The following is a 25,726-nucleotide window of genomic DNA, read 5'->3' as shown; positions in this document are numbered from 1 at the left end:
ACATTGGAGAGGTGAATGCGGGGTGTCAGTCTGACACCCTGCATCTCCGATCTCGGTAAAGAGCCTCCGGCTGTTTGGGTACAGTGTAGCATGACCGCGCAATTGCCATTCAAAGTGCGACAGTGCTGAAAGCTGAAAATTGGCTTGGGCGGGAAGGTGCGTAAGTGCCTGGTATGGAAGTGGTTAATCAATAAACAATATACATGATATATTATGAGGACTTTTGGTCATTACCAGCAATGTGGTTACTGGGAGGACTGGTGCCTTTTGTGAGGAAGGTGACACGATTAGGACAGGTGTCAGGGAAGGGTGAAGGGGTCACCCGGTAGGACGCAGTGACTTTGAGTTGGGCTGTGGGCAGGACACATTGCTGAGGTGAAGGGTCTGGTGTGTGTGTAATGGAGGACGCATAATAAACAATATACATTATGAGGACTTTATTCATCTTAGGTGTGCGGTGTGTGACTAAAACGTGCTAAGCGAAAGCAGTGAAGGAGTCACCGCGCGCGCGCTTTAACTCCGGGAGCGCGCCCCTTATCCCCGAGAGCGCGCGCCTTATCCCCGGGGGGCGCGCCCCTTCACGCAGCGCGGGTGAAATTGAATGAATGAAAAGTAGATCATGCGCGCCCCCGGTTCCCCCCTCTTGGTCCCGCCTCTTCCTAAGAGTTGCCGCTGACCGTGACGTCACCGCTGCTATAAATTGCAGGGATGCTGACGTGTGCGCCCTTGAAGCCGGGCGGTCGTACGGGGGTGAGGTGTTGGACTTGTGTGCGGTGATTATCCCGGGACTCCATCGTCTTCTTTTTTCTCCTCTTCCACTACAAGTTCTTAGGAAAACATGGCTGGATACCTCCGAGCAGTCACCTCCGTGTGCCGATCCTCCGCGGCGGCCTTCGGGAAGAACCCAGGAGCCCTGAGCCCGGCCCTGTGCCAGCAACAGAGGAACTGTAAGTGTTCGCCGGATACCTTCCCCCTCATTGTCCCACCTATAGAGGCCCCGAGTGCTCAACACATCCTCCATTGTCCCGCTTCTCCCACCCCGGGGAGGTCATCTCCTATCATCTATCGCTTTGACCTCCACTGCTCCGGGAGATAGGAGGGAGGGGAGGGGGGATAAGGGACGTGCCGGGGGGTCGGAGCGCCGCCCACAGGGGGAGGTGCGGGGTTATTATTAGAGGACCACGCGCTGCCACTGAAATCCCGGAGACAGCTGGAGCATCCGCCCGTGTGCAATGTGTACCGGGAGAAGCGCACAGCGCCGGGGAAAATACAGGACATCCCCGTGTACCTTCTACTACACTGAGAACACACATTGTACACTCCATTCATTGCATGCTATACATTCATTGCTTCTGGTCTATGCAGAAAACATGTCTGCGTGCAGTGTATGGGATCCTGGAGATCCCTAATGACATGCAGGACCCCTCTGCAGTCCAATCAGACGGCTGGACTGTACAGGGCACTGATCATTGTACAGGGCCGCCTGAATAACATAGTAGACTTCATCCATTGCATGCAGTAGAAAGTTCTGCATCCTGTACAGATCTGTGTGCAGTGTATGGGGTCCCCAGTGACCTGCAGGACCCCTCTGCACTCCCATCAGACAGCTGGACTCTGTACAGGGCACAGATCTGTGTGCAGTGTATGGGGTCCCCAATGACATGCAGGACCCCTCTGCACTCCCATCAGACAGCTGGACTCTGTACAGGGTACAGATCTGTGTGCAGTGTATGGGGTCCCCAGTGACCTGCAGGACCCCTCTGCACTCCCATCAGACAGCTGGACTCTGTACAGGGCACAGATCTGTGTGCAGTGTATGGGGTCCCCAATGACCTGCAGGACCCCTCTGCACTCCCATCAGACAGCTGGACTCTGTACAGGGCACTGATCTGAGTGCAGTGTATGGGGTCCCCAATGACCTGCAGGACCCCTCTGCACTCCCATCAGACAGCTGGACTGTACAGGGCACTGATCTGAGTGCAGTGTGTGTATGGGATCCCCAATGACATGCAGGACCCCTCTGCAGTCCCATCAGGACAGCTGGACTGTACAGGGCACTGATCTGTGTGCAGGGCCTGGATATGCACATTGTAGACTTCCTCTGATACTTGTCATAGGCTGATGTGCAGGACACAGATAGGGTGCGCAGGGTCTGGGTTCTGCATTTCACACAGATCAGGGTGCAGTGTATGGGGTCCTGTGTTCTGGAGCTCCCTAATGACATGCGATCAGAGGTACTGTACCCCGCCAGAAACAGCAGGCGTCCCCTGCATATGATTTGTGAGGCCTTGTTCCCAGACTTGCATGAAATACAGAAATCCAGGCACTGCACCCAGATCTATGAAATTCAGAATACAAGATTCTAGCCGCTACCATCCAGCTGGCTACTGTGTATAACACTGGTGACCGCTACAACAATCGCTGTATGCAGATCTGTGTCTGGTGCAGCTGGCTGATGGGACAGTAGAAGTGTACTGCATCTGATTAGGGATATCTAGGACGCAGGATCCCAGGCACTGTACAGAGCACCCTTCTGCTTATCAGCCAGATAGACTGTACAGAGCGCTGATCTGGGTGCAGGGCCTGAATATCCACATTGTAACCTTCATCCATTGCATGCAATGCAGGACACAGAACTAGGTGCAATGCCTGGGATCCTGTGTCCTGGAACCCTGCAGAACCTGGGCACTGCTCCGGGAGATGGGAGGGAGGGGGGATCGTAGCGGCACCCTTCTGTCCCATCAGCCAGATTGTACAGGGCACAGATCTTTGTGCAGGGCCTTAATACCAGCATAGTAGACTGTATTCATTGCATGCAATAAATTGCTCCTGTACAGTACACAGATGAGGTACAGGGCCCAGGTTCTGCATCTTGTACAGATCTGGGTGCAGTATATGGGATCCTTTGTCCTGGATATCCCCCAATGACATGCAGTACACTTCTACTGTCCCACCAGCTGGACTGTGCTAGACACAGATCTGGATACGGTGATTGATGTATCTAGTGTTATATACTGTACTGTAGTCCAGTGTTTCCCAACTCCAGTCCTCAAGGTACACCAACAGGTCATGTTTTCAGGATTTCCCTCAGATGAAACGGCTGTGGTAATTACTAAGGCAGTGAAACTGATCAAATCACCTGTGCAAAATAATGGAAAGCCTGAAAACATGACCTGTTGGAGTGCCTTGAGGACTGGAGTTGGGAAACACTGCTGTAGTCAGCTGGATGGTAGTGTCTGGGATCTTGTGTTCTGAATTTCATAGATCTGGGTGCAGGGCCTCACCAATTACATGCAGGGGGATGCCTGCTGTTTCTGGCAGGGTACTGATCAGGGTGCATTACCTCGGATCCTATGTTCTGGAATCTGGATACCTCTACTGGCTAGGCGGTACACTTCTGACCATCTGCCATCAAGACTGTACAGGACCATGGATCTGTGTGCAGAGCCTGAATACCTACATTGTATACTTCATCCGTTCTATATGATTGCTTCTGTGCAGTGCAGGGTCCAAGTTCTGTACCTTATACAGATCTGGATGCCGTGTATGGGATCCTTTGTCCTTGATATCCCCAATGACATGCAGTACACTTCTACTGTCCCATCAGCCAGTTGAACTGGACATAACACAGATCTGAGTAGGTGATTGTTGATGTCACTAGTGTTATACATAGTAGCCAGCTGGATGGTAGTGTCTGGGATCTTGTATTCTGAATTTTTAGAGATCTGGGTGCAGTCCCTGGCTTTCTGTATGCTGCATTTCACAGATCTGGGTGCAGGACCTTTTGCAGATTTCACCAATGGCATGCAGAGGATTGCTTCTCCGGTACACAGGTCTGAGGGCAGGTCCTGGGATCCCCTGTTCTGCATCTCACAGGGATCAGGGTGCTGTACCATGGCTCCTGTATTCTGGATACCCTTAATGCTACGTAGTACACTTCTGCTGCCCATCTGCCAGCTGGACTGTACAAGGCACTGATCTGGGGTGCAGGGCCTGAATACCCACATTGTACACTTTGTCCACTGCATGCAATGATTTCTTCTGTGTGGTACAGAACCTGGGTTCCATCTCATACAGATCTGAATGCAGTATGAGGTCACGTGTCTTGGGTATCCCGAACGGCAGGCAGTACACTTCTACTGTCCCATCAGCCAGCTGGATTGGACAATACACAGATCTGGGTGCAGGGCCCTGGGATCCTGTTTTGGATTACACTAGGGCAGGGGTGTCAAACTGGAGGCCCTCCAGCTGTTGCAAAACTACAAGTCCCATGAGGCATTGCAAGGCTAACAGTTACAAGCATGACTCTCACAGGCAGAGGCATGATGGGACTTGTAGTTTCGGAACAGCTGGAGGGCCGCCAGTTTGACACCCCTGCACTAGGGCATGCTACGGTAGATTGATTCTGTTGGCTGTGGGCAGTGCACAGATCTGGGTGCAGAGCGTGCAACTCTCTACTGTAGACTTCACCAACTGCATGCAATATAAATGTATTGCTTCTGCTGTTTTGTGCATTGTTGTGAATTGTACACAGATCTGTGTGCAAGGCCTGGAATCCTGTGCTACATTCTACACAAGTGGCATCCAATAGATAAACTTTCTGGCAAGGCACAGATCTGGGTGGAGATCCTGGCGTCCTGTGTTTCACTAATGACATGCAGAACACGTTTTCTGCTCCCTATCTGCCAACTGGAATGTGCAGGGCCTGCAAACCTGCACTGCACACTTCACCTACTTCATGCAGTGGATTGCTTCTGTTCCTGGCAGGACACGAATCTGGGTCTAGGGCCTGACATCTCTAACTCCAGATTTTAGGAATGACATAATCACACTTTTCTGGCATCCATCTGCATGTTGGACTGTAGAGGACACAACTGGGTGCAGACTTTACCAATGACGTGCAGTAGATGGCTTCTGCTGGCTGTGGTCAGGACACTGTTCTGGGTGCAGTGCCTGGAATTCTGTGTTGTAGACTTCACACTGAAATGCAGTAGACTGCTACTGATTAAATACATGGGACTTTTTTGTTTAGAGCCGGCTCCATTATGTTTGGGAGAAGACCTCTCGTCCCTTTGCACATTTGGATAACAAAGTACCATATGTTTGTGTAATCCCATAATAGTAGTGTTTCAGCTCCAAATGACTGCTGTTGGGATAAAAGTAGATGAATGTTGCAGTATTAAGAGATAAGGGCACACATTAGAATGCCCAATAATTTATCATACTTCAGCTTCAGGCCTATTGCACACTTGGCTAGCTCCTGTACGTCAAATCCTGGCACTGTAATGTCTGTCAGACATGGGTGCAACGTCCAAATGCTGCAGCTGGATGAGGCTGAATGCTGTACTGAGTGGTACTCATGTTTAGGGCCCTGTGTGTGTTCCAGAATGCACAATATCTGCCTTGGGGTGTGTCCCTGAGCGTGTATGGCACTAAGCGTGGGTACCCCTCAGTGCAACCTTTAGCCCCATCCAGCTGCAGCTCTTTCAGCCTGCTTTACACTGACAGGTGCACAAAAAATGGGGATGCATGAGCTAAATGCCCAATGTGCAAGGGGCCTAAAGTGATTGTAAAACAAGCTGCCCAGTGGAGGGAGGTATAACTTTTTATAACAAATACAGCTTTACAGAGTGGCCCAAAGCCTTGACTTCTGGGGTCCCTCGGCGGCTCCTCCTCGTATCAGATAACACCCCCTAGGAGAAGTGCTCTCCCAGGGGGTTACCTTGTGGGTGCGCTTCTGAGTCCACGAATGCTGGACTCAGCCCTGGCGTCGTCATATTGGATTTGATAACAGCAGGAGCCGATGGCTGCACTGCTATCTACCCAATCAAGAGCTGGGACCTGTGGAGAGAGGGACAGCGCGTCTCTGCCTAGGGAAATACAGGGCTCGGGTAAGTAAAACGGGGGGGGGGGGGGCAGGGGCGGCGGTCACTGCCAGGTGTTTTTCATCTTGATGTAAAAAAACATTTAAAGCAGATCTCGACTCTGCATCGCATACTAGCTCATGTTGCGTGCCTTAGAATTGAGCTGTTGTGGTGCCCATACACCGCTGAGACAGCTGACCTCTTTCCTGGAGTTACTTTCGGGTCCGCAGGCTCCAGCGCTGATTGTCCGGAGCCGCGATGATGTCACTCTCGTGCATGGGAGCCGCCACTCAAGGCACGGGGCTCTGAAGGAACGGCACACGTGGGCCGTTCAGAGCACGTTCGCCAGTGATGTCACTGGCTGCATGTGATGTAAATATCTCTTAAATGGTGCAAGTTTAACCTATTTACATGTAACCTAAATGTAAGCAGAGAAAGTTTACTTTCTCTTTAAAGCGGGAGTTCACCCTAAAAATTTTTTTTAACCTTAGATTGAGGCTCATTTTGTCTAGGGGAATCGGGTAGTTTTTTTTAAATCAAAGCTGTACTTACCGTTTTAGAGAGCGATCTTCTCCGCCGCTTCCGGGTTTGGTCTTCGGGACTGGGCGTTCCTTCTTGATTGACAGGCTTCCGACTGTCGCATCCATCGCGTCACGAGTAGCCGAACGTCGGTGCGGCTCTATACGGCGCCTGCTCACCGACGTTCGGCTACTTTCGGAAAAAGCGGCGGAGATCGCTCTCTAAAACGGTAAGTACAGCTTCGATTTTAAAAAAACTACCCGATTCCCCTAGACAAAATGAGCCTCAATCTAAGGTTAAAAATGGTAATTTCCGGGTGAACCTCCACTTTAAGAGGACCCTGCTCATAAGAGCTTACAATCTAATGGGGTGGGGCAAGCGGGTTATATTGAGGGATGAGGATGAGCTGATGGAAGTGATTTTGGGTGGAGGTGGGATGGACATCCCAGAAGAGATGATAGCCTAAAGGTAGCCAGAGTAAGGAGATGGCTGGACAGACTTGAGGTAAAGAGTTCCAGAGGATGGGAGAAGCTCCCAATGTAAGTAAAGATGGCAATGTGGGACACGGGATGCAGCAGCCTATAGTAGATTATTATAGTGGGACAACGCTGGATTCACAGGACGTTATATTGTCAGTAAGAAATGTTCTTGCAGCACATGACCAAATGTAGAAAGGAAAATATTCCAGGCTTAGACATTGCAGGCCTGTTATTGTTGGCTGCAGACTGTCTGGCAAAGTAATGGAATTCTATCTCTCAGTAGATGGAGAGTGACTGCAATTGTATAGATTGCAAATCTACTCATTGACTTTTCAAATGCCTTTGACACCTATTGTGCTACATACAGTTGTACATGATTGGTATGCCGAGGTGAAAGGGTTTTTTCTTTAGGAATTTACTTATCTTAAACGTTCACTGTAGAAAATACTTTGTGTAGGGCAGATGGATCTGGCTAGGCCTAGTCGGAGTGCCCTTGGAAGGGGCATTGGCAAGGTTGATGTGTAGAGGTCAGTTGAGTGTTTGTAGTTTAGCGCGTCAATCTTAAGATCTGGAATGTGAGTTGGCCGCCGTCCAGGACACGTGCTTGTTGATCTTCTGTATTTAGTGTAACATTTCCATTCTTTAGCTGCCATTTAAAATTCTGAATGCTACTTGTAAAAATAATGTCCTAGTAAGGCAAAGTAAATCTTTTATGAGCCGTCCTTGAATGAAAGCTTCACTGATCCCAGCATGTTCTGGTGGGAGGGGCTTAGGGCTTTCTGATTGCTGATGTCATTCAGCACAGGTGTAGGGACTCGGTTTTCTGTTTAATCTGATTTGGAATTTATATTTTTGAATTTGCATTTACAGTGGAGTTCCACCCCAAAAATTGAACTCCTGCTGTCCAGATTCCCCCCCCTGCGGTGTCACATGTGGCACCTTTCTCTGAACTAAATGTTGCAGGTAAAAGCTAGATTTATTTTAAAGGGGTTGTAAAGGTTCACCTTAATGCATCCTATGCATTAAGGTGAAAAAACATCAGATTCCCAGCCCCCCCGTTTTTACTTGCCTAAGCCCTGGAAAGTCCCGCGTCAAATGCGCTCTTCCTTTGCTTTGTCTTCTCGGCTCTTCATTGGATAGATTAATAGCAGTGCAGCCATTGGCTCATGCTGCTGTCAATCAAATCCAATGACACGGGGGCGGGGCTGAGTCCTGCAATTGGCGGCTATGGACACCGACTGCAGGACTCGGAGTACGCCCACAAGGTAACCCCCTTGGGAGAGCGCTTCCCAGAGGGGGTTATCTGAGGCGGGGAGAGACCCCAGAACAGCAGGATCGGGGCCACTCTGTGCAAAATGAACTGTACAGTGGAGGCAAGCATGTTTGTTTAAAAAATAAAAATGAACCTATACAACCACTTTAAAGGATAAGTTCATCTTTTGGAACAGGTTACATGTTCACCTGTATTCCTGACCTCCAAACCCCCACCCGTGACGGCTCTGCCCACCTACATCGTTCATTTACAGTCCTTTGTGAATGGGGAAACTAAAAGTCCTGGCAGCCTTTGTGGGTGTTCTCAATGAACGACAACGGTGCTGTTGTGTGCTCTTGGTAGTTCATTCTTCCTGTCAGTATACGAGGTACGAATAGACAATTGCACGGACTGGTCTGCAGGAAACGTGGTACCAGCAGTCTGGGGAGCCTGTAAAGCGTTCCATCAGTGATCGGCAACCAAAAAATTGTAAATGCACATATTTTTTTTTTTTTTCCTGCAAACAAATGTGCATTTTTGTTAAAAGGCAAACTTATCCTAATGTGCTTTTTTTTTACTGGGTTTTTATTTGGCAGGAGTTACTTTTACTGTTCTGGATATTCAATACTCTGAGATCTAGTGCTGTGCACTTACACAACCTTTCTTGGCTTTTGGACAGATTCCTGTCATGGCATCAGCACTTCTCCTCCATATGTTGTATACACTGGGAACACTGCTGGGCACATCTGTACAAAATGAGGAACCCTTTGTATTCCACAGTCATCATTACCGCAGAAACCATTCCCTTTCTTGGAATTGCAGTTGAATTCTGACATGAAAAGGTCATCCAGACAGCAGAAAAGACAGCGTCTCTCCTGCAATTAGAGAATTACCTGCCTGTTCACAATTTACTGACTTTGGCACAATATACAATCTCTGCATCTGCCAAGGAACTCCCACACATGCACAGAAGTTGCATCACCCTGGCATAGCCAGTTTAGATGGCTGAAGATCCTGTACCTGGAAGAAGGCTGGGGGGGGGGGGTTGTGTGATCCTCCATCCTGCTTGTTCTGGGTCCAGTCCCCCCCCCCCCCTAAATGGCTTCCTTTACCTTAGTGCAGTCCTCCTTCACTTACCTCATCCTTCCATTTTGCTTTAAATATCCTTATTTCTTCTGAAAAATCCTCACTTCCTGTTCTTCTTTCTGTAACTCCACACAGTAATGCAAGGCTTTCTCCCTGGTGTGGAGTCATGCTCGCCCCCTCCCTTGGACTACAGGAGAGTCAGGACGCCCACTAACACACAGCTCCTTTCTCTATCTGCAACGTAGTGTCCTGACTCTCCTGTAGTCCAAGGGAGGGGGCGAGCATGTCACCCCACACCAGGGAGAAAGCCTTGCATTACTGTGTGGAGTTACAGACAGAAGAACAGGAAGTGAGGATTTCTCAGAAGAAATAAAGACATTTAAAAGCAAAATGGAAGGATGAGGTAAGTGAAGGAGGACTGCACTAAGGTAAAGGAAGCTATTTAGGAAAAAATATTTTACCTTTACAACCCCTTTTTGCAGTTTCAGGTGTATTCTGTGTTTTTGGGTTGCCTGCACCTGTAAAGAAATGGACTTGCGACTCAAAACATACAAAAAGAGCAAATTGTGGTTTTTATTTTATATTTTTAACCACGATTTCCATGAGAAACTTTATTTTTTGTGTGGTTTTCCAAACAGGACTTTTCAAAGCGGACCGCATCTGTAACATAGTGGTGTGAAACATGTCATACTTCCCTCCACTGTGCAGTTCGTTTTGCAGAGTGGCCCCGATCCTCCTCTTCTGGGGTCCCTCCGCGGCTGTCTCTGGTCCTCCCCGCAATTAGTAACCAGTCATGTGAGAGCTCGCATGGTGGTCACTAATTGCGGGCGCGCTCTCGTAATACAGCGAGCGGCCATAGCCGCTTACTGTATCACTTGGCCCGCCGTGTCACTGGATGTGATTGACAGCAGCGCCAGCCAATGGCTGCGCTGCTCTCAATCCATCCGCTCTAGCCAATCAGCGGCCAGGCTGAGCAGCGAAGAGGATATCGGGACCGCGCAAGACTTTCGAGGGGTCAGGTTCGGGGGGGCCGGCAGCAGCAGATTTTTCACCTTGAGGCATAGATTGCATTAAGGTGAAAAAACATTTTCCTTCAACTCCTTTAAAGGGCAACCTGTTTTCTTGTGCGTTTTTTTTCTTGCAAGATAACGCAGGAAAAGCGTATCAGTGTGATACTTTTTTGTAGCTGCTGACTTTTGATAAATGAAAAAAAACGTGTGGAACTCCACTTTAACGTCGACCAGAGGTTCAGTGCAGTCTCCAGTTTGGAGTGGGGGAGGGGGTGCTTTGCAATCCTAGGCAATGGGGATGTGTTTCTATGATTAAAGCTGGAACTTGTGCGAGGATTAAGATAAAGCAGCATACTCTGTAATGGATTTAAGGGGTTGTAAGGGTACACTGTTATAAAAGTCTACTTGCCTACTCTGTGCAGTAGAATTGCACAAAGCGCCCAGAAACCTCCTCTTTTTGGGTCCCCCACTGGCGCTTCTGGCCAGTGCCCCCATGGGATCCACTTCCTCTGCATCCATTGTCAGACGGCAGCAAGCTGTCACAACTGGGTGCCCACACTGGTGATGCTGATGAAAAGGGAGGGAATCGAGGCTTTTGGCAGTCACATCGATGGACTGTGGGTAAGACCCCTTTCACACTGAGGTGCTTTACAGGCGCTATAGCGCTTGCAAAGTGCCCTGAAAGAACCTCTCCAGTGTGAAAGCCTGAGGACTTTCACACTGGAGCGGTGCGCTGGCAGGGTGTCAGAAAATACTGCCAGCAGCTTTGTTGCAGCGCATTAGGAGCAGTGAATACACCGCTCCTATAGGGCCCCTGTGGGTGCTTTAAGCCCTTCGGCCATTAGCAGGGGGTTAAAAGTGCCCCGCTAGCAGCTGAGAAAGCCCTGCAAAAATGGTAAAGCGCTGCTAAAAATAGCGTTGTTTTACCACCGACGCCCGGGTGCTGCGAGTGTGAAAGGACTCCAAGTCAGCAGCTACACTTTTTGTGGCTGACTTTTAAACAGAACAATTAGTGAAACACTGCTTTAAGTGTTTGTAAAGGATTAAATACACTGAATCCTAATGTGTAGCTCTTTAAACTACAGGTCACTCTGATGAAATTGCTAACACACGTTATTTTAATGTAGCCCTCAAATGGCTAAAAACGGCTAAAATACTCCATTTACCTGACAAAACATTTCATGTGGGCCAACTATTCTCGTGACCTCAAGTGACCTAGTCAGCCAGGTTACTCTATCGTATTCTAGTTTGTATTACTGGTTCCTGAGTCCATTACTGGAGGAAGGAAAAGACGGCCTGGGAAGATGAATTGCTGAACAAGGAATTTAAATTGCTTAATCAATACCCGTCACCTCTCTGAATGGTGAAAGGGAATTGTGTGCAGATTTGTACAGAGTTCATTCCTTTGGCAAGTAAACTTGTATGCAGTTAAACTGTGTGCGTGTGTGTATTAGTGTGTGTATTAGTGTGTGTGTGTGTGTGTGTATATATATATATATGTGTGTGTGTGTGTGTGTGTGTGTGTGTGTATATATATATGTGTGTGTGTGTGTGTGTGTGTGTGTGTGTGTGTGTGTGTGTCTCACACACATGTCAGCAGAAAGTTTTGCACTCCAAGCAGCTGGGAATTCACGTACTTTTTCACAAGCTGTTTGCTTTCAGATGGAAGTGTTTGGCTTGTTCCCATCGACTCTCCAAATGAGTTCCTCTCCGGGGCTCTGCTATCCTGCCTGGGAGACACAAGTGTCTTTGGGTGATGGGGGGAGATGGGGGCAGTTGCCCCGATTTTCTGATCTGACAGAGGGCTGCTTCTAGACACCTGCCTGCTCCTCTGCACTTTTCAGCAATCCCCACAGTTTGAGATGGAGCCTGGGACTTCTAACAGTGTGGTTTATCCATACCTCATCTGTATCTTACCATCATTTGTCTTAATACATTGCAATAAAGCGAATGTTTGTAATTGTATGTGACCTATTTGTGCAAATTCACAAACTGCTACCATTTTATTACCCAGGGTCTCTGCTTCCTGAGTACACTGGTGGTTGAGTTAATATTCAGGTTAAAATTATTGCAAAAACTGCTCTGGCCATGAAACTTGGATGATTGTAAAGTCTCCTTTGTTTTCCGAGAAAAAAATAACATGTTATACCTGCCTTCTCTGTGCAGTGGATTTGCTCATAGCAGCCCAGATCCTCCTCCTTTTTGGGTCCCTCTTTGGCTTTCCTGGCCCCTCCATCCTGTTCAGTGCCCCCCCAGCAATCGGCTTGCTATGGGGACAGATGCACCCCTGGGCTCTGCCCAGCTTTCGGGTCTCGGAGCCTGTTGGTGCATCTGCACTCCGAGGATTTTCATGCACACGCAAAGACGGGGAAAGGTTTCGTACTCCCCCAGTAGCAGTCTTTATGAGTAGATGTGCCACAGGGGCTCTCTAGACTGGGGCACGTCGTCTGGGTGAGAATTTCAGTGCGGTTTTGTAACACGAAGCGCATTGTGGGAGGGGGAGAAGGCCGAGTAGCAAAAAATGACATGGTGAAGGTCCACTTTAAATTGCTTATATAACCTTTTAAGAGGCCACTTATTTCTTGATGTATAGGATCCTTTATGCTGGGCAGCGACAATGTAAAAACCTTTAGCAACTGGCTACAGCCCAGTATAATTGTCCTATCCCGACACATGTAAGATGGTTCTGGGAAATCTAGTACACCTGAAATCCTGTTCATTGTGAGGAGCGCTGTGCTGTAATGGATACAAATACATTCTTGCCATGTTTGGTTTTGGTCTAAAAAAAAATGGCCTAACCTAAAGTTTGTGTTCTCTATTTACAGATGCCGACAAACGTATCAAGGTGGCAAACCCGGTGGTGGAAATGGATGGGGATGAGATGACCCGTATCATCTGGGAGTTTATCAAGGAGAAGGTAAGTGTTTGGCTCTGCACAATTAAGTGGCGATGTGAAATGCAGACTGTTTGTACTAGGGATGTCCCGATACCGATACTAGTATCGGTATCAGGACCGATACCGAGCATTTCCCCGAGTACTTGTACTCGGGGAAATGCTCCCGATGCTTCACCCGATACTTGGGCAGGCAGGGGAGTTGCAAATCTTCTCTCCCCCCGTGCTGTTGACTTCCCCTGTCCGTGCTGTTCTCTCACCTCCCCCTGTCCGTTAGTGCCGTTCTCTCTCCTCCCCCCGTCCGTGCCGCTCTCTCTCCTTCCCTTCCCCGTCCGTGTCGTTCTCTCCCCCCCCCCCCCATCCGTTCGTGCAGTTCCTTCCTCCTCCCCCCCCGTCCGTCCGTGCAGTTCTTTCCTCCTTCCCCCCCCCCCCCCCCCCCCGTCCGTCCGTGCAGTTCTTTCCTCCTTCCCCCCCCCCCCGTCTGTCCGTGCAGATCTCTCCGTCAGTCCGTGCAGTTTTTTTTGCAGTGCCGCTCTCCCCCCCTCAATCTGTCAGGGGGAGAGCGGAGGTAGGAGCCGCTAAGCCCGGCTCCTACTTTTTCCGAATGAACAGAGTCGGTGGTCACCGACTCTGTCCATTCATATAACTGAGCATCGTAACCTCCTGTGTTTACGATGCTTCAGTTTATGAATGGAGGAGCTTCCCTCCATTCATTTCAGCTGAGGCTGCTGAGAAAGGGACTGGGGAATCTGTTTCTCTAGTCCCTTTCTCCGTCTTAAAGGGGAGATGGCGGAGGTCTGTTAAGACCCCTGAAATCTCACCAAAGCCCAACAGGGCTGATTAAAAAATAAAATAAAAATTGCAATAAATATTAAAAAATAAATAAAAATGTAAAAAAAAAAAAGACAATTCACCCCCCCCCCCTAAAAAAATAATAAATAAAAAAATCACTGTAAAAAAAATAAATAAAAAATAGTGAAAAAAAAAAATACTGCCTCTGTCACATGACATTTAAAAAAAGTATTGGTAAACGGTATCGGCGAGTACTTGAAAAAAAGTATCGGTACTTGTACTCGGTCTCAAAAAAGTGGTATCGGGACAACCCTAGTTTGTACAGTAAGCATATCTACATCTTCCTGTACTAATGTTTACCATAGACCAGGGGTTCTCAACTGCTGTCCTCAGGACCCACTAACAGGCCAGGTTTGCAAGATAACTGAAATACATCAAAGGTGATCTGATTTGCTGCTCAGTGATTGCAGTATTCTAGTCTGCATCTCCCTCCCCCTAAGGTAATACTTCAAATCTGTCCGGTTAGTGGGTCCTGAGGAAGGAGTTGAGAACCACTGTTGAAGGATGTTGGAGCGTGTACCTCTGAGAATATGCCTTTAACCACTTAAGACCCGGACCAAAATGCAGCTAAAGGACCCGGCCAGGTTTTGAGATTCGGCACTGCGTCGCTTTAACAGACAATTGTGCGGTCGTGCGACGTGGCTCCCAAACAAAATTGGCGTCCTTTTTTTCCCCCCACAAATAGAGCTTTCTTTTGGTGGTATTTGATCACCTCTGCGGTTTTTATTTTTTGCGCTATAAACAAAAATAGAGCGACAACTTTGAAAAAAATGCAATATTTTTTACTTTTTGCTATAATAAATATCCCCCAAAAATATATAAAACGTTGTTTTTTTCTCAGTTTAGGCCGATACGTATTCTACCTATTTTTGGTTTACACACGGCTCTCCCCGTTCTTCAGCTCCTGGGACTGATCGCGGGACTCCGGCAGCAATCGGGTCCGGGTTGTGGGCGCGCCTCCGTGACCCACGGTTGGACAATAGCACCTGTACATACCTGTACGTGCATGTGCCCAGCCGTGCCATTCTGCCGACGTAAATGTGCAGGAGGCGGTCCTTAAGTGGTTAAGTGCTCAGCAGCCCAACTAGGGTCATTCATAAAGACACTACTTGGTCATACCGCCACATAACAAATGCCAGTACAGGTGACCCAGTCATGTTCCTGTTGTAGAGGCACATGACTCTGGGATATGCACAAATTGTAAAGTTTCCATCTGGAAACCTCTGCCCTCAGTGAAACAGACTTGCTGCACTTGTCAGACGGCACAGTGATGGAAGTTTTGTGCTGGGGGTGGAGCCTGGTGGCGATTCTGAAATTGGTTCCCAGTCAGGTCCACCCCCTTATAATTGGCAGAGCTAAGCATATAGACGCTGGACTCTTTGGGATAAAAGTTGGCTGGTGATTCACCCATGAGACCGTCCAAAACTTGAACCTTGTCCTGGAGTTAACCACAGTCCTCCGTGTAAACTTTTTGAGCCACGATATTGAACGAACTGCCCTCACTAACTTCTACTTCAATTCACAATTTTTTATTTTTCCTTTTTTGCAGTTGATTTTGTCCAATGTTGATGTTGAACTGAAGTACTATGATCTTGGGCTTCCATACCGTGACCAAACAAATGACCAGGTCACCATTGACTCTGCTCTGGCCACCCTGAAGTACAACGTTGCTGTGAAGTGCGCCACAATCACTCCTGACGAGGCTCGAGTGGAAGGTAAAATCTTGTTCATTTTATACTAGGATTGAACACAGAGTAGCATATTCCACTTTTGAGTTTCATTTAAAAATGTGAGAATGAACGGCTGGAGCAATATTTTTAAAGTGGAACTAAAATCCTGTAAAACTTTTTGTTTTGCACATCTAGATTACTGTAAGTATTTTTGCTTAACCCCTGGAGGATTTTACCCCTTTATGACTAGGCCATTTTTGCACTACGGCACTGCGTCGCTTTAACTGACAATTGTGTTGTGCGACGTACCCAAATAAAACTGGCAGGGAAGGGGTTGACACTAGGCAGCGCTCAAGGAATTAACTGTTCCCTGGGTGTGTTCTAACTGTGGGGGCTGAGCTCACTGGGACAACAGATCACTAGGACCAGCAGATCTCCAGATTGTCACCTGTCAGAATGGGGATCTGCATTTTTTTACAAAGCTAGATCACCATTCTTCCTCTGTACCTGGACTGCGGGTGACCGGCAGACATTAAGCCTGCTGGACCTGCATGCAAGCCACAGGCATACACAGATCAGCGTACAGGTACGTCACTTTGTGCTGCCGAGCTGTCTTGCCGCAGTATATCTGTGGAAGGATGTCGGCAAGTGGTTAATATCTTATAACTTGTCCCTTGGCTTTTTTTACCACTTGCAATACACAGTGCATGCATCCAGTGCCTGAAGAGAAGCGAGATCTGAAAGTAGCAGAGTGGATGGAAACATCTGACAGATTAGAGCTCTAAGGCTGAGTGCACACTGGCATTAAAAGCAGATGTTTGAGAGGTGTTAAAATCCCCCCCCCCCCCCCCCCCAAATGCCTAGCACAAGATACAATGGACAGGGCACAGTGCTGTTCACATTATCGAAATGTGAAGTGTTGGTGTGGCTTCAAAATTGAAGCCTCATGTTAAGTCAGGAGGCATTTGAAACCTTTCAATGCCTCCTATTAACGTCTGTGGTTAACGCTCTGACAGGTGTTTATGGCGCAGTTTTGGGGCGCTACAATTTGTTTTTCTGTCATTTTTCATTTCTGGAGGAGTTTTAACACTCACACTTCAGAACCGCGCATAGGGAGTTAAGGAGTGTTTTTACTACTTGTAGAACACCTCATACTAAAGCCCATTAATGCCAGTCTGATGCCTGTCCTAATGGTATAGAAGTGTTTGGCATTTAGGAATCTAGTCAAGTGTAAACGAGCCATAACTGGTCACCGATGGAGGAGTGAAGATCACCACACACTTTATAACCTGATTGTATGATCTTTAGATTTACCAACTGCGTAATGCCAGGGGCCTATCATATTGGATAGGTCAGGTAGGTCCTCGTATTACATAGTTTTGGTAAGATTGGCGATGGTCAGTTTGTAACATGTATGGTGACATTAAATGGGAGCTCCAGTCCTTTATTCTAAAACAAGTCAGAAGCTACCAAATCTATATTGAAGCAGTTTGAAACTGAACTTCTGCCATCTTGTGGCCAGGTAGAGAAAGTACATACACAAATTGACACAACCCAGCTATGACGAAGCATCTATCCAGGATTTTATCCTTTGTTCATTTTGTTTCAATAAATCGCCTATACGAGTGCGGCAGTCCAGGAACATTTCTTTTTTTTTTTTCCATAGTTTAAGAAGGTGTTGTATATTCGTGTTTCATGTGTTTTAGAAATGGCTGAAGATGATCTGTATGCTACTCAGAGGCCTAACTGCTTCCCATAATAGGTTGTGACCTGCTATACCTAAACATAGAACAAATTGACACACCATCCCATCTCCTCTACAAGATTGTTATGCCTAACCTTTTGTATCTGTGCTTAAGAGCATTGGCATTTACAATTGGTGAGCCTGACATCACAGGGTCACTTATAAAATGCAAATGCTGCAAGCGAAGCAATTCTTTATGGTAACAGAGTTGAAATGCCGCGGCTTTGCTGCTTCCTGGCTGCAAGAGGTATTTCAATTCTTTGGTGTTTATAGAAGCAAGCACACCTTTGAGTAACAGCTCAACACCAATGTCCTGTAGTGATTTATTGGCTTGCAAAAGGAAGCCCAGCATGTGGCAGGGGTGCAGGCATTCCCTATACTGAAGTGTGCATTGGTGTCTTCTGTCGTGGTCCGTTGTCGTCTGGACCGAAGGGGATGAAAAAACTTTAGTTGTCATTTGAACATATGGTGAGGTGAAACCTTATGTTTGATAAGAGGAAAGTAATAAAAATGTGGGGAAAAATAGCTTGCCTAGCTGCAGGATCCGTCCGATGCTGCATCTATTCCCCACTGCCTCTAAAACTTGAACAGAGCAATCAATGACCACTGATCACTCAGTTCTCGGTCTTCAGTGAGCACATAGCGGTGAATGTCGGTCACCAGCTCTGATCTGCCCCTCAGCACTCACTGGAGTGCTAGGCTAGTTGGGTGAGAGCAGCTGGCTTGGGCTATCAGAAGTGGTGCCAAAGACCTTTAGCCTTTTCCCTTAGGCCCCTTTCACATTGGGGCGTTTTTCATGCGGTACAGCGCTAAAAATAGCGCTGCTATACCGCATGAAAAATCATGCCCTGTAGTCTTCAATGTGAAAGCCCGAAGGCTTTCATACTGAAGCGGTGCACTAGCAGGAACGCTCCAAAAGTCCTGCTGGCCGCATCTTTACCACGGTATAGGAGAGGTGTGTTCACCGCTCCTATACCGCGTCTTCCCATTGAAATCAATGGGAAAGCGCGGTAATACCGCCCACAACGCAGGTGGTATTAACCCTTTTTCGGCCGCTAGCGGGGGTTAAAACATCACCGCTAGCGCCCGAATATCGCGGTAAACACGATGGTATAGCCGCGCTACAAATAGCGCGGCTATACCGTCACCGCGGCTCGACGCTGCAATGTGAAAGCAGCCTTAGTGCTCCCCAATCAGACATAGAAGGCTTCAACACCTCCCTGCTTGGTCCAAAACTAGGATATAGATTCTTGGCCCATGAAAGAAAGTGGGTCACCTTTTTTTGTTTTGGACTAATTTTAACTGACAATCTTTTTTTGTCTTAGAATTTAAGCTGAAGAAGATGTGGAAGAGCCCCAATGGAACAATCAGAAATATCCTGGGTGGAACAGTCTTCCGTGAGCCAATCATATGCAAGAACATTCCACGCTTGGTTCCTGGGTGGACACAGGCCATGACCATTGGCAGACATGCATTTGGTGACCAGGTAGGCTCATGTCTCATGGTCTCTCTACAGTCATTTGTGGCTCATTTTCTTTACTTAACATACATTTTTTTTTTTCTAGTACAAAGCTACAGACTTTGTTGTAGACAAAGCTGGAACATTCAAGATGGTGTTCAGCCCAGCTGATGGTAGCGCTGCTAAAGAATGGGAAGTGTTCAAATTCCCTGCAGGAGGTGTTGGCATGGGAATGTACAACACAGATGAGGTAAAGATGATTCTTTCATATGAACTCTGCTTGGGAATGAGTCTTCAATGCCTGGCCTTTTTAAAAGCTCATTATACAGGAGGCATTGTACAGGTTTTCCTGTCATGTGATTGCTTCAGTTTTCAGTAGGTGATCAGGAGCCTGTCCCACAAGAACCTGATCTTGATAGACGACTGTACACTTTTTTTTTGTCAGCTCAGCATTGATGCCAACCCCTGTGCTGCCATATACTATGGTTAATGTTCAGGGATCATGTAGGCCCAGTTAAACAATGGAACTGGTTCTGATAGACCAATAAAGCTATATTGTAATTGGTTTGCTTTTTCTAACCAGAAAATATACAGTGTGTAGTGGCCAAAAGGGTGGGTAGGCTTTAATGCCGTCATGCCGCACATGCATCACTTGACTGCCAATGTTTTTGCTGTGAACATGCTCTTCCAGCACAGAAGCCAAGCTGCTAAAGACCGCAATGATTGGTAGCCACTGAGAGCCAAACGGTGGTCACTGACTGATCCATACTGCCCCTGAGCATTCAGAACCATGTTAAAGGGATGACAGCAGGAAGGGGTTAACTTATTGTAGTAAATGGGGATGTTAATGACATGTTGAATTTGTTTTCTTTCTTTCTAGTCCATTTCTGGCTTTGCACATAGCTGCTTCCAGTATGCTATTCAAAAGAAATGGCCTCTGTACATGAGTACAAAGAACACCATCTTGAAGGCTTATGATGGCAGGTTCAAGGACATCTTCCAGGAAATCTTTGAGAAGTAAGTTTAGAATTGCTGCTTTATAGAAGACCTCTGTACAAAGAGTGCTCCTAATGCTTGTTTAGAGTTTGTTTTGGGCTGTTAATTTTGGTACCATGCAACCAAAATTGGAGTCCGCTTGGCAGTAGATGAGTATCCATAACCTTGGACAGAAGTGAGGTGCTGACTGTAGATTGGTAGGAATGCATAGTCCTTGAATTGCAATTGGTGTGCAGGATGGCAACACATCCCTTAACAAATAGTGATGTAAAGACATATGGTGGGGAAAGAAAGCTAGAAAGGAGCCCTGCACCCCCAATATGTCATTGTCAAGGGGAGGAGGAAGCAGTGTTAATTCACTACTTCCATACTTTGGAAATATGCTACTTCTAGTACTATTCCAAAATGGTACCCTTTTGGTAGTTTGCAGAATTGGTAATATTCTACACACATCAGTCTCTTCTAAATGTACTGTATGTCTGGTATGTACAGACTGCTGAGCCACTCTGCTCATACAAAGCCACTAGGAATAGCCACAATATAGTAGAACTAGTTTGGGTATGGACTTTAAGAGTTAAAAGGCAAAACCTTTGGATAGACTAGAAGTTATAACCTCTGTTGGGATTTTTGCCAACTGTGTCCCATTGAGGATTTCACACCTTGTCCGAAGCCAAAACAGTCAATCTCTGGTTGTCCCCATTTGAAGATATCCCCTCTATTACTGTTCTAAGGAAAAAACACAAATTTAGGATTTTTCACTTTGGTCAAAAAAGTAAACAGCACAGATGAATCTCCCTTATGGGGACACAGCCATAAAAACCTGGCAGGTGTTCTAATCCCTCTCCACTCTTTGCATTTAGTTTAACCATTTGCTGACCACACTAGATGGCTGAATGACAGGGCGGCCGGCTAGTTCTGGGAGTTTGTCATGATGGCCTTCCATATTCGCACATCTTGGGGTGCACAACCAGAAGTGTCCATGGTGGCTGAGTGCTTGGGACCCAGCGCATCACAGATCGGGATAAAGGGCCAATCATAGCAAACCTTTACCACAGGATTGTCCTGTCCAATGACTGAGCGACCACCTGTCAACAAACTGACACCATGGCTGATTGAGCTCTTGCTGCTGCGGGGGAAAATTTGGGAGTACAGTGTTAAAGGAACACTAATAAAGGCATTTTTTTTTTTTTATAACAAACATGTTCTACTTCCACTGTGCAGCTCATTTTGCAGAGTGTCCCCGAATCCGGTCTTCTGGGGTCCCTCGGTGGCTGTCTCGGCTGCTCCTTGCAAAAGCTTTCCACCTTCATGCGAGCTCGCATTGTGAAAAGCTTTTGCGGCCGCGCTCCCCTGATACAGCGTTGGGCATAGCCGCCGACTGTATCACTCGGCCCTGCCCCGGCGCACCGCGTCATCGGATGTGATTGACAGCAGCGCCAGCCAATGGCTGCGCTGCTATCAATCCAGCCTAGCCAATCAACGGCCAGGCTGGGAACTTAAGAGGATCACGAGGATGCGCGCGGGACTTTCGAGGGTTGAGGTAAGTAAAACGGGGGTTCGGGGGGGGCCGGTACGATAAGATGTTTTTTCACCTTGATGCATTAGGGTGAAAAAACATTTACTTTTACAACCCCTTTAACTAATTGTAATTCAAAATGTGAGCATTGACAGCTGAAAATTCACCTGGTTAGGAAGGGGTGTTAAATGAGAATTGTGTATTTTATATTTGAAGCACTGGAATGTTTACAATATATAAATTCATAACTGGAGATCCATTTCCCTCCAGGCACTACAAGCCAGACTTCGATAGGGTGAAGATCTGGTATGAACACAGGCTCATTGATGACATGGTAGCACAGGTTCTCAAGTCCTCTGGTGGCTTTGTGTGGGCGTGTAAGAACTACGATGGGGATGTCCAGTCTGATATTCTTGCTCAAGGTAGGTTTTGTATAAGTGTAATGGTGCAAATAGAGTAGATAACGCCAAAGTGTGTTTTGCTGTGTATGTATATTTTCTCTATTACATCAAACGACTCTGTACTTGGCATGTCAATCCACCATCTAGATCAGGGATCCTCAAACTACGGCCCTCCAGCTGTTGCAGAACTACAAATCCCATGAGGCATTACAAAACTCTGACATTCACAGACATGACTAGGCATGATGGGAATTGTAGTTCCTGAACACCTGGAGGGCCGTAGTTTGAAGACCCCTGATCTAGATTCTAGAGGGACTGCCAATACAAAAAGATTGCATCAACGCCATCCTCAACGAAAACCTCACTCATGAACAAAATTGTTTTTTTTCTTTAGGATTTGGTTCCCTTGGATTAATGACGTCTGTCCTAGTTTGCCCTGATGGAAAAACTATTGAAGCTGAGGCAGCCCATGGAACAGTAACTCGCCATTACAGGGAACATCAGAAGGTAATCATTTTAAACGAGAATTAAGACTGGATAAACTACTCCAAATCTATATAGTGGGTAGACGGACTCCCCTATGTAGGGGGTGCATGGTGGTGGAGTCTTGACACTTTCTGGCCAATGGCAATAATTGGCTTTTGGGCTGTCTGGTCAAAGTGAGTGGAAGGTTTGCTTTAGCAGTTGATGGAAAATAAGTGAAGTTTGTCTCAAAGTAGAATGCATTTATAGGAGCTGATCTGTTGGTCAAATGCCTTCTAAATTGTCTTCACTAGACCTCATCCTCTTCCACTATACTGATTGGATGACTTCATGTCGGAAAAAGGAAGATGTGTTCTATACAGATCAGTGAACTGCAGTTTTTCCATGCACTTTTTTCCATGCACTAACAGTTTTGGTAATGCATCCTACTTAACATTGCTTCTGCTTTCTCATTTTAAAGGGTCGTCCCACAAGCACAAATCCAATTGCCAGCATCTTTGCATGGACACGAGGCCTGGAGCACAGAGGAAAACTTGATAACAACCAGGACCTTATTGAGTAAGCTTTCTTAGTTGAGACCTTTATGAACCAGAATGACTTTAATTTTCAGCTGTGGCTCTTCTGACTCGGCAATAAGGCCTCATGCACATGAGGTGTTTGAATGTCTCCTGAAGGCCTTATTCCCCTGGCAGGAAGAAGTGGCTGTATTGCACATGTGTTTAGGTGCACCAAGCGCTTGAGTGTTTATGCATGTCTTTGGACAGAATATTCTGGCCGTTGGCATGCATCATGCTCAGTTGCTAAACCTTTTAGCGTTTATGCGTGTCAACTGTTTTGTGCCCAAAAGCTCCTCTTATGTACTACTGCTGGTGCATTTTTTTTTTTTTTAGCCTTCAAACTTCTCCTCCTCCTAATCTGCCTGTAAAGCTCTTGTGTGCAGACACATAAGCCAATACTGACTTGTAAAAGCACCTGTAAATGAGGAATGAAGCCATGTGCATAAGGCCTAGCTCATGATGCATTAAGGGGGTGGAAACTGGCATACATTTTGGGGGGGGTAGTGTCAGAATTTAAAGCGGAGCTCCACCCGAAAGGGGGAAGTTCCGCTTTAAGACCTTTTTTCCTGTTTATGAAGCTGAGCTTTTGGGGAGGGAGACAGATACTCTATATTGACAGGTACCCATTATTATTTCTAATCTGGTTCCAATCACCTAAGGCAACCGGAAGTTCTTCTCAAAGTCTTCTTGGACACAACAGATCCCAGAAGACTTTGGGATCAGTCTGAGAGCAGCGTCGCTCATGCATGGGCACTCTGTTGCAAAGCTGCAAGCTCTCACAGCTGGGTGCTAATAGTGAAGATGCTGGCGCTGCCAAGTGAGAACACTGGGTGAAAACAACTGGGGTGATTACCCCTCTAGATCCTGGTACAGGTAATTGGCTGGTAATCGTCAGCTACACTTTTTGTAGATGCTGACTTTTAATAAAAACAAATGACAAACTATGCTCTATATATAACTTGCTTTACAGAATAAGAGCCGGTTCACACAGGGGCGACTCTTCGGGTAACTTGGCCGCCTGATAAGTCGCTCTCCGCTCAATGGAACCATTCTAATAGAAGCAACTCAAGTCGCTCCGACTTGGAAAAAGGTTATTGTACAACTTTGGGGGCGACTTGCAAAATGACTTCTGTATTGAAGTCAATGCAAGTTGCCTCTGAGGTCGTCCTGAGATCGCCTTGCCGAGTTATCCCCAAAGTCGTGCCGCCTCTGTGTGAACCGGCTCTAACGGTAAAATGTGGCGTGGTGTACACACAACAATTTTAATTATTTTTTTTTTTTTCTGCAAGGCAAAGATATTATATGCTTTGCATGTTTAGATTTACTGTACCTACAGGTAAGCCTTTTTAGACTTGCCTCTAGGTAAAAAACCAAGGGTGGCTTTCACTTTGACCTGTCTGTATCTGGGGTATGTTTGCTCACTAAAGGAAGTGTAGTTCTGCATACATTTTTTATTAAACTATGTTTGTCTTTATTTTCAGCTTCTCTTTGAAATTGGAGAAGGTTTGTGTGGAGACGGTTGAGAGTGGTGCAATGACAAAGGATTTGGCTGGATGCATCCATGGAGGTTTCAGCAAGTAGGTACCAGTTAATGTGATGGTTTTTGCCGTATGTAGCCAATTTGTGTGGATTGTAACAATGGTTTTTCTCTCATTCCAGCGTCCGATTGAATGAACATTATATAAATACAACAGACTTCTTGGACGCCATTAAGAACAACCTTGACAAAGCCCTGGGGAAGAAATGAATTGCGCACTAGTTCAACTGCCAGACAGTTCTTACCTCATTTTTAACCATTCAATATAGGAAGCCGCTTTTGTGTGGCTGGAACAAACTTTTTTAACCCTTCTAATGCTGGTTTTACACTTGAACATCATGCACAACTGCAGAGTGGAGGCAGAACAGTTGTCACTTGTAGAATGCTGGACTTTACTGCACCTTATGTTTTCATCGTACCCCGATGGTGCTATTTGTAGGAAATAAACCTCCACAAAGTTCTCCTTGTAATTCTGAGACCTGTTGTCTTTACTCTTTAAGAAATTCATATTGGTGTCAAAACTGTATGTGATAAAGGTTCCCAATACCTGGAGTCATAAAGCAATTGGCAGAATGTGGCAGTACCAACCCTTGTGGGGAGGGGGGGGGGATAATGCAAATTCACCTGGCACTTGTATAACACTTGGGCCCCTTTCACACACATGTCCATTTTGACGGATGAGAACTGCATGTCTGTCGTCCGATCTGCCAGACGGATGGCAAATAGGGTTTCCATCTGTCTCGAGTCAGCAGACATGTCGCTGCTGACATCAGTTCAGGTCTGCCTAAAACTGGCAGGTGAACCTGGATGAGTGAGTGAGAAACTTATATAGGGCAACACATGCAAACTGAATCGCCTCTGGAGATCTGGATGGTCCGCATGTGTGGAAGGGGCCTTAAACTTGCATTTAAGGGATTTGTATAGCAGCAGTTCTACCTACATCATTCACATCAGTTGAAAGGGCACTCGGCAGTTCTGATCCATTTCGGGCAACAGAAAACGTGTAAATGGTCACACATGGACAGCCTGAATGTTGGTGGTAGTAATTTTGCCCTCATGTTGGTAGTAATTTTGCGTTCATGCACATGGGCATATTGTGGCACATAACATTATGTATATTTTGTGCCCAGGAGCCTTGGGGTTTTGCATACAGTTTCCTGTACAAATGAATTGCAAGACGCAGGTATAAGCAACACAAAGCTTAAACATGTATACAGAGTCAAGCTTGGAGATGCTTGTGGCTGTACACAACACTAAGGCACACAGAGGCAGTACCTTAAGTTTTAAGCCCCAATACGCCTGTGTGCATGGGCTGCTAAGGTTTTCCTCCACACTGCATTAATCAACTAAGGCTTGAAAGCAAAGGTAACCTGCTCCAGCTCTTGCAGCCTCTTCCCCCCCCCCACTT

The 25,726-nt window shown here is 46.8% G+C and overlaps 1 protein-coding gene across 1 annotated transcript; it reads left to right on the top strand.

Moving 5' to 3' along the window:
- The first annotated feature begins 709 nt into the window (after positions 1-709).
- On the top strand, positions 710-24,788 carry IDH2 (isocitrate dehydrogenase (NADP(+)) 2). Its single transcript, XM_040342459.1, has 11 exons — positions 710-947; positions 13,036-13,127; positions 15,505-15,670; positions 18,695-18,855; positions 18,935-19,078; positions 19,709-19,845; positions 21,611-21,762; positions 22,136-22,248; positions 22,685-22,782; positions 24,263-24,358; positions 24,441-24,788. Exons 1-11 carry the CDS (start codon positions 839-841, stop codon positions 24,526-24,528), a joined length of 1,356 nt encoding a protein of 451 aa, XP_040198393.1. The 5' UTR covers positions 710-838; the 3' UTR covers positions 24,529-24,788.
- Positions 24,789-25,726: the final 938 nt, after the last annotated feature.

The sequence above is a fragment of the Rana temporaria genome, chromosome 3 (assembly GCF_905171775.1).
Source record: "Rana temporaria chromosome 3, aRanTem1.1, whole genome shotgun sequence".
Taxonomy (NCBI): Eukaryota; Metazoa; Chordata; class Amphibia; order Anura; family Ranidae; genus Rana; species Rana temporaria.
Note: the sequence above shows the minus strand (reverse complement) of the source record. Positions and strands in the feature narration are given on the sequence as shown.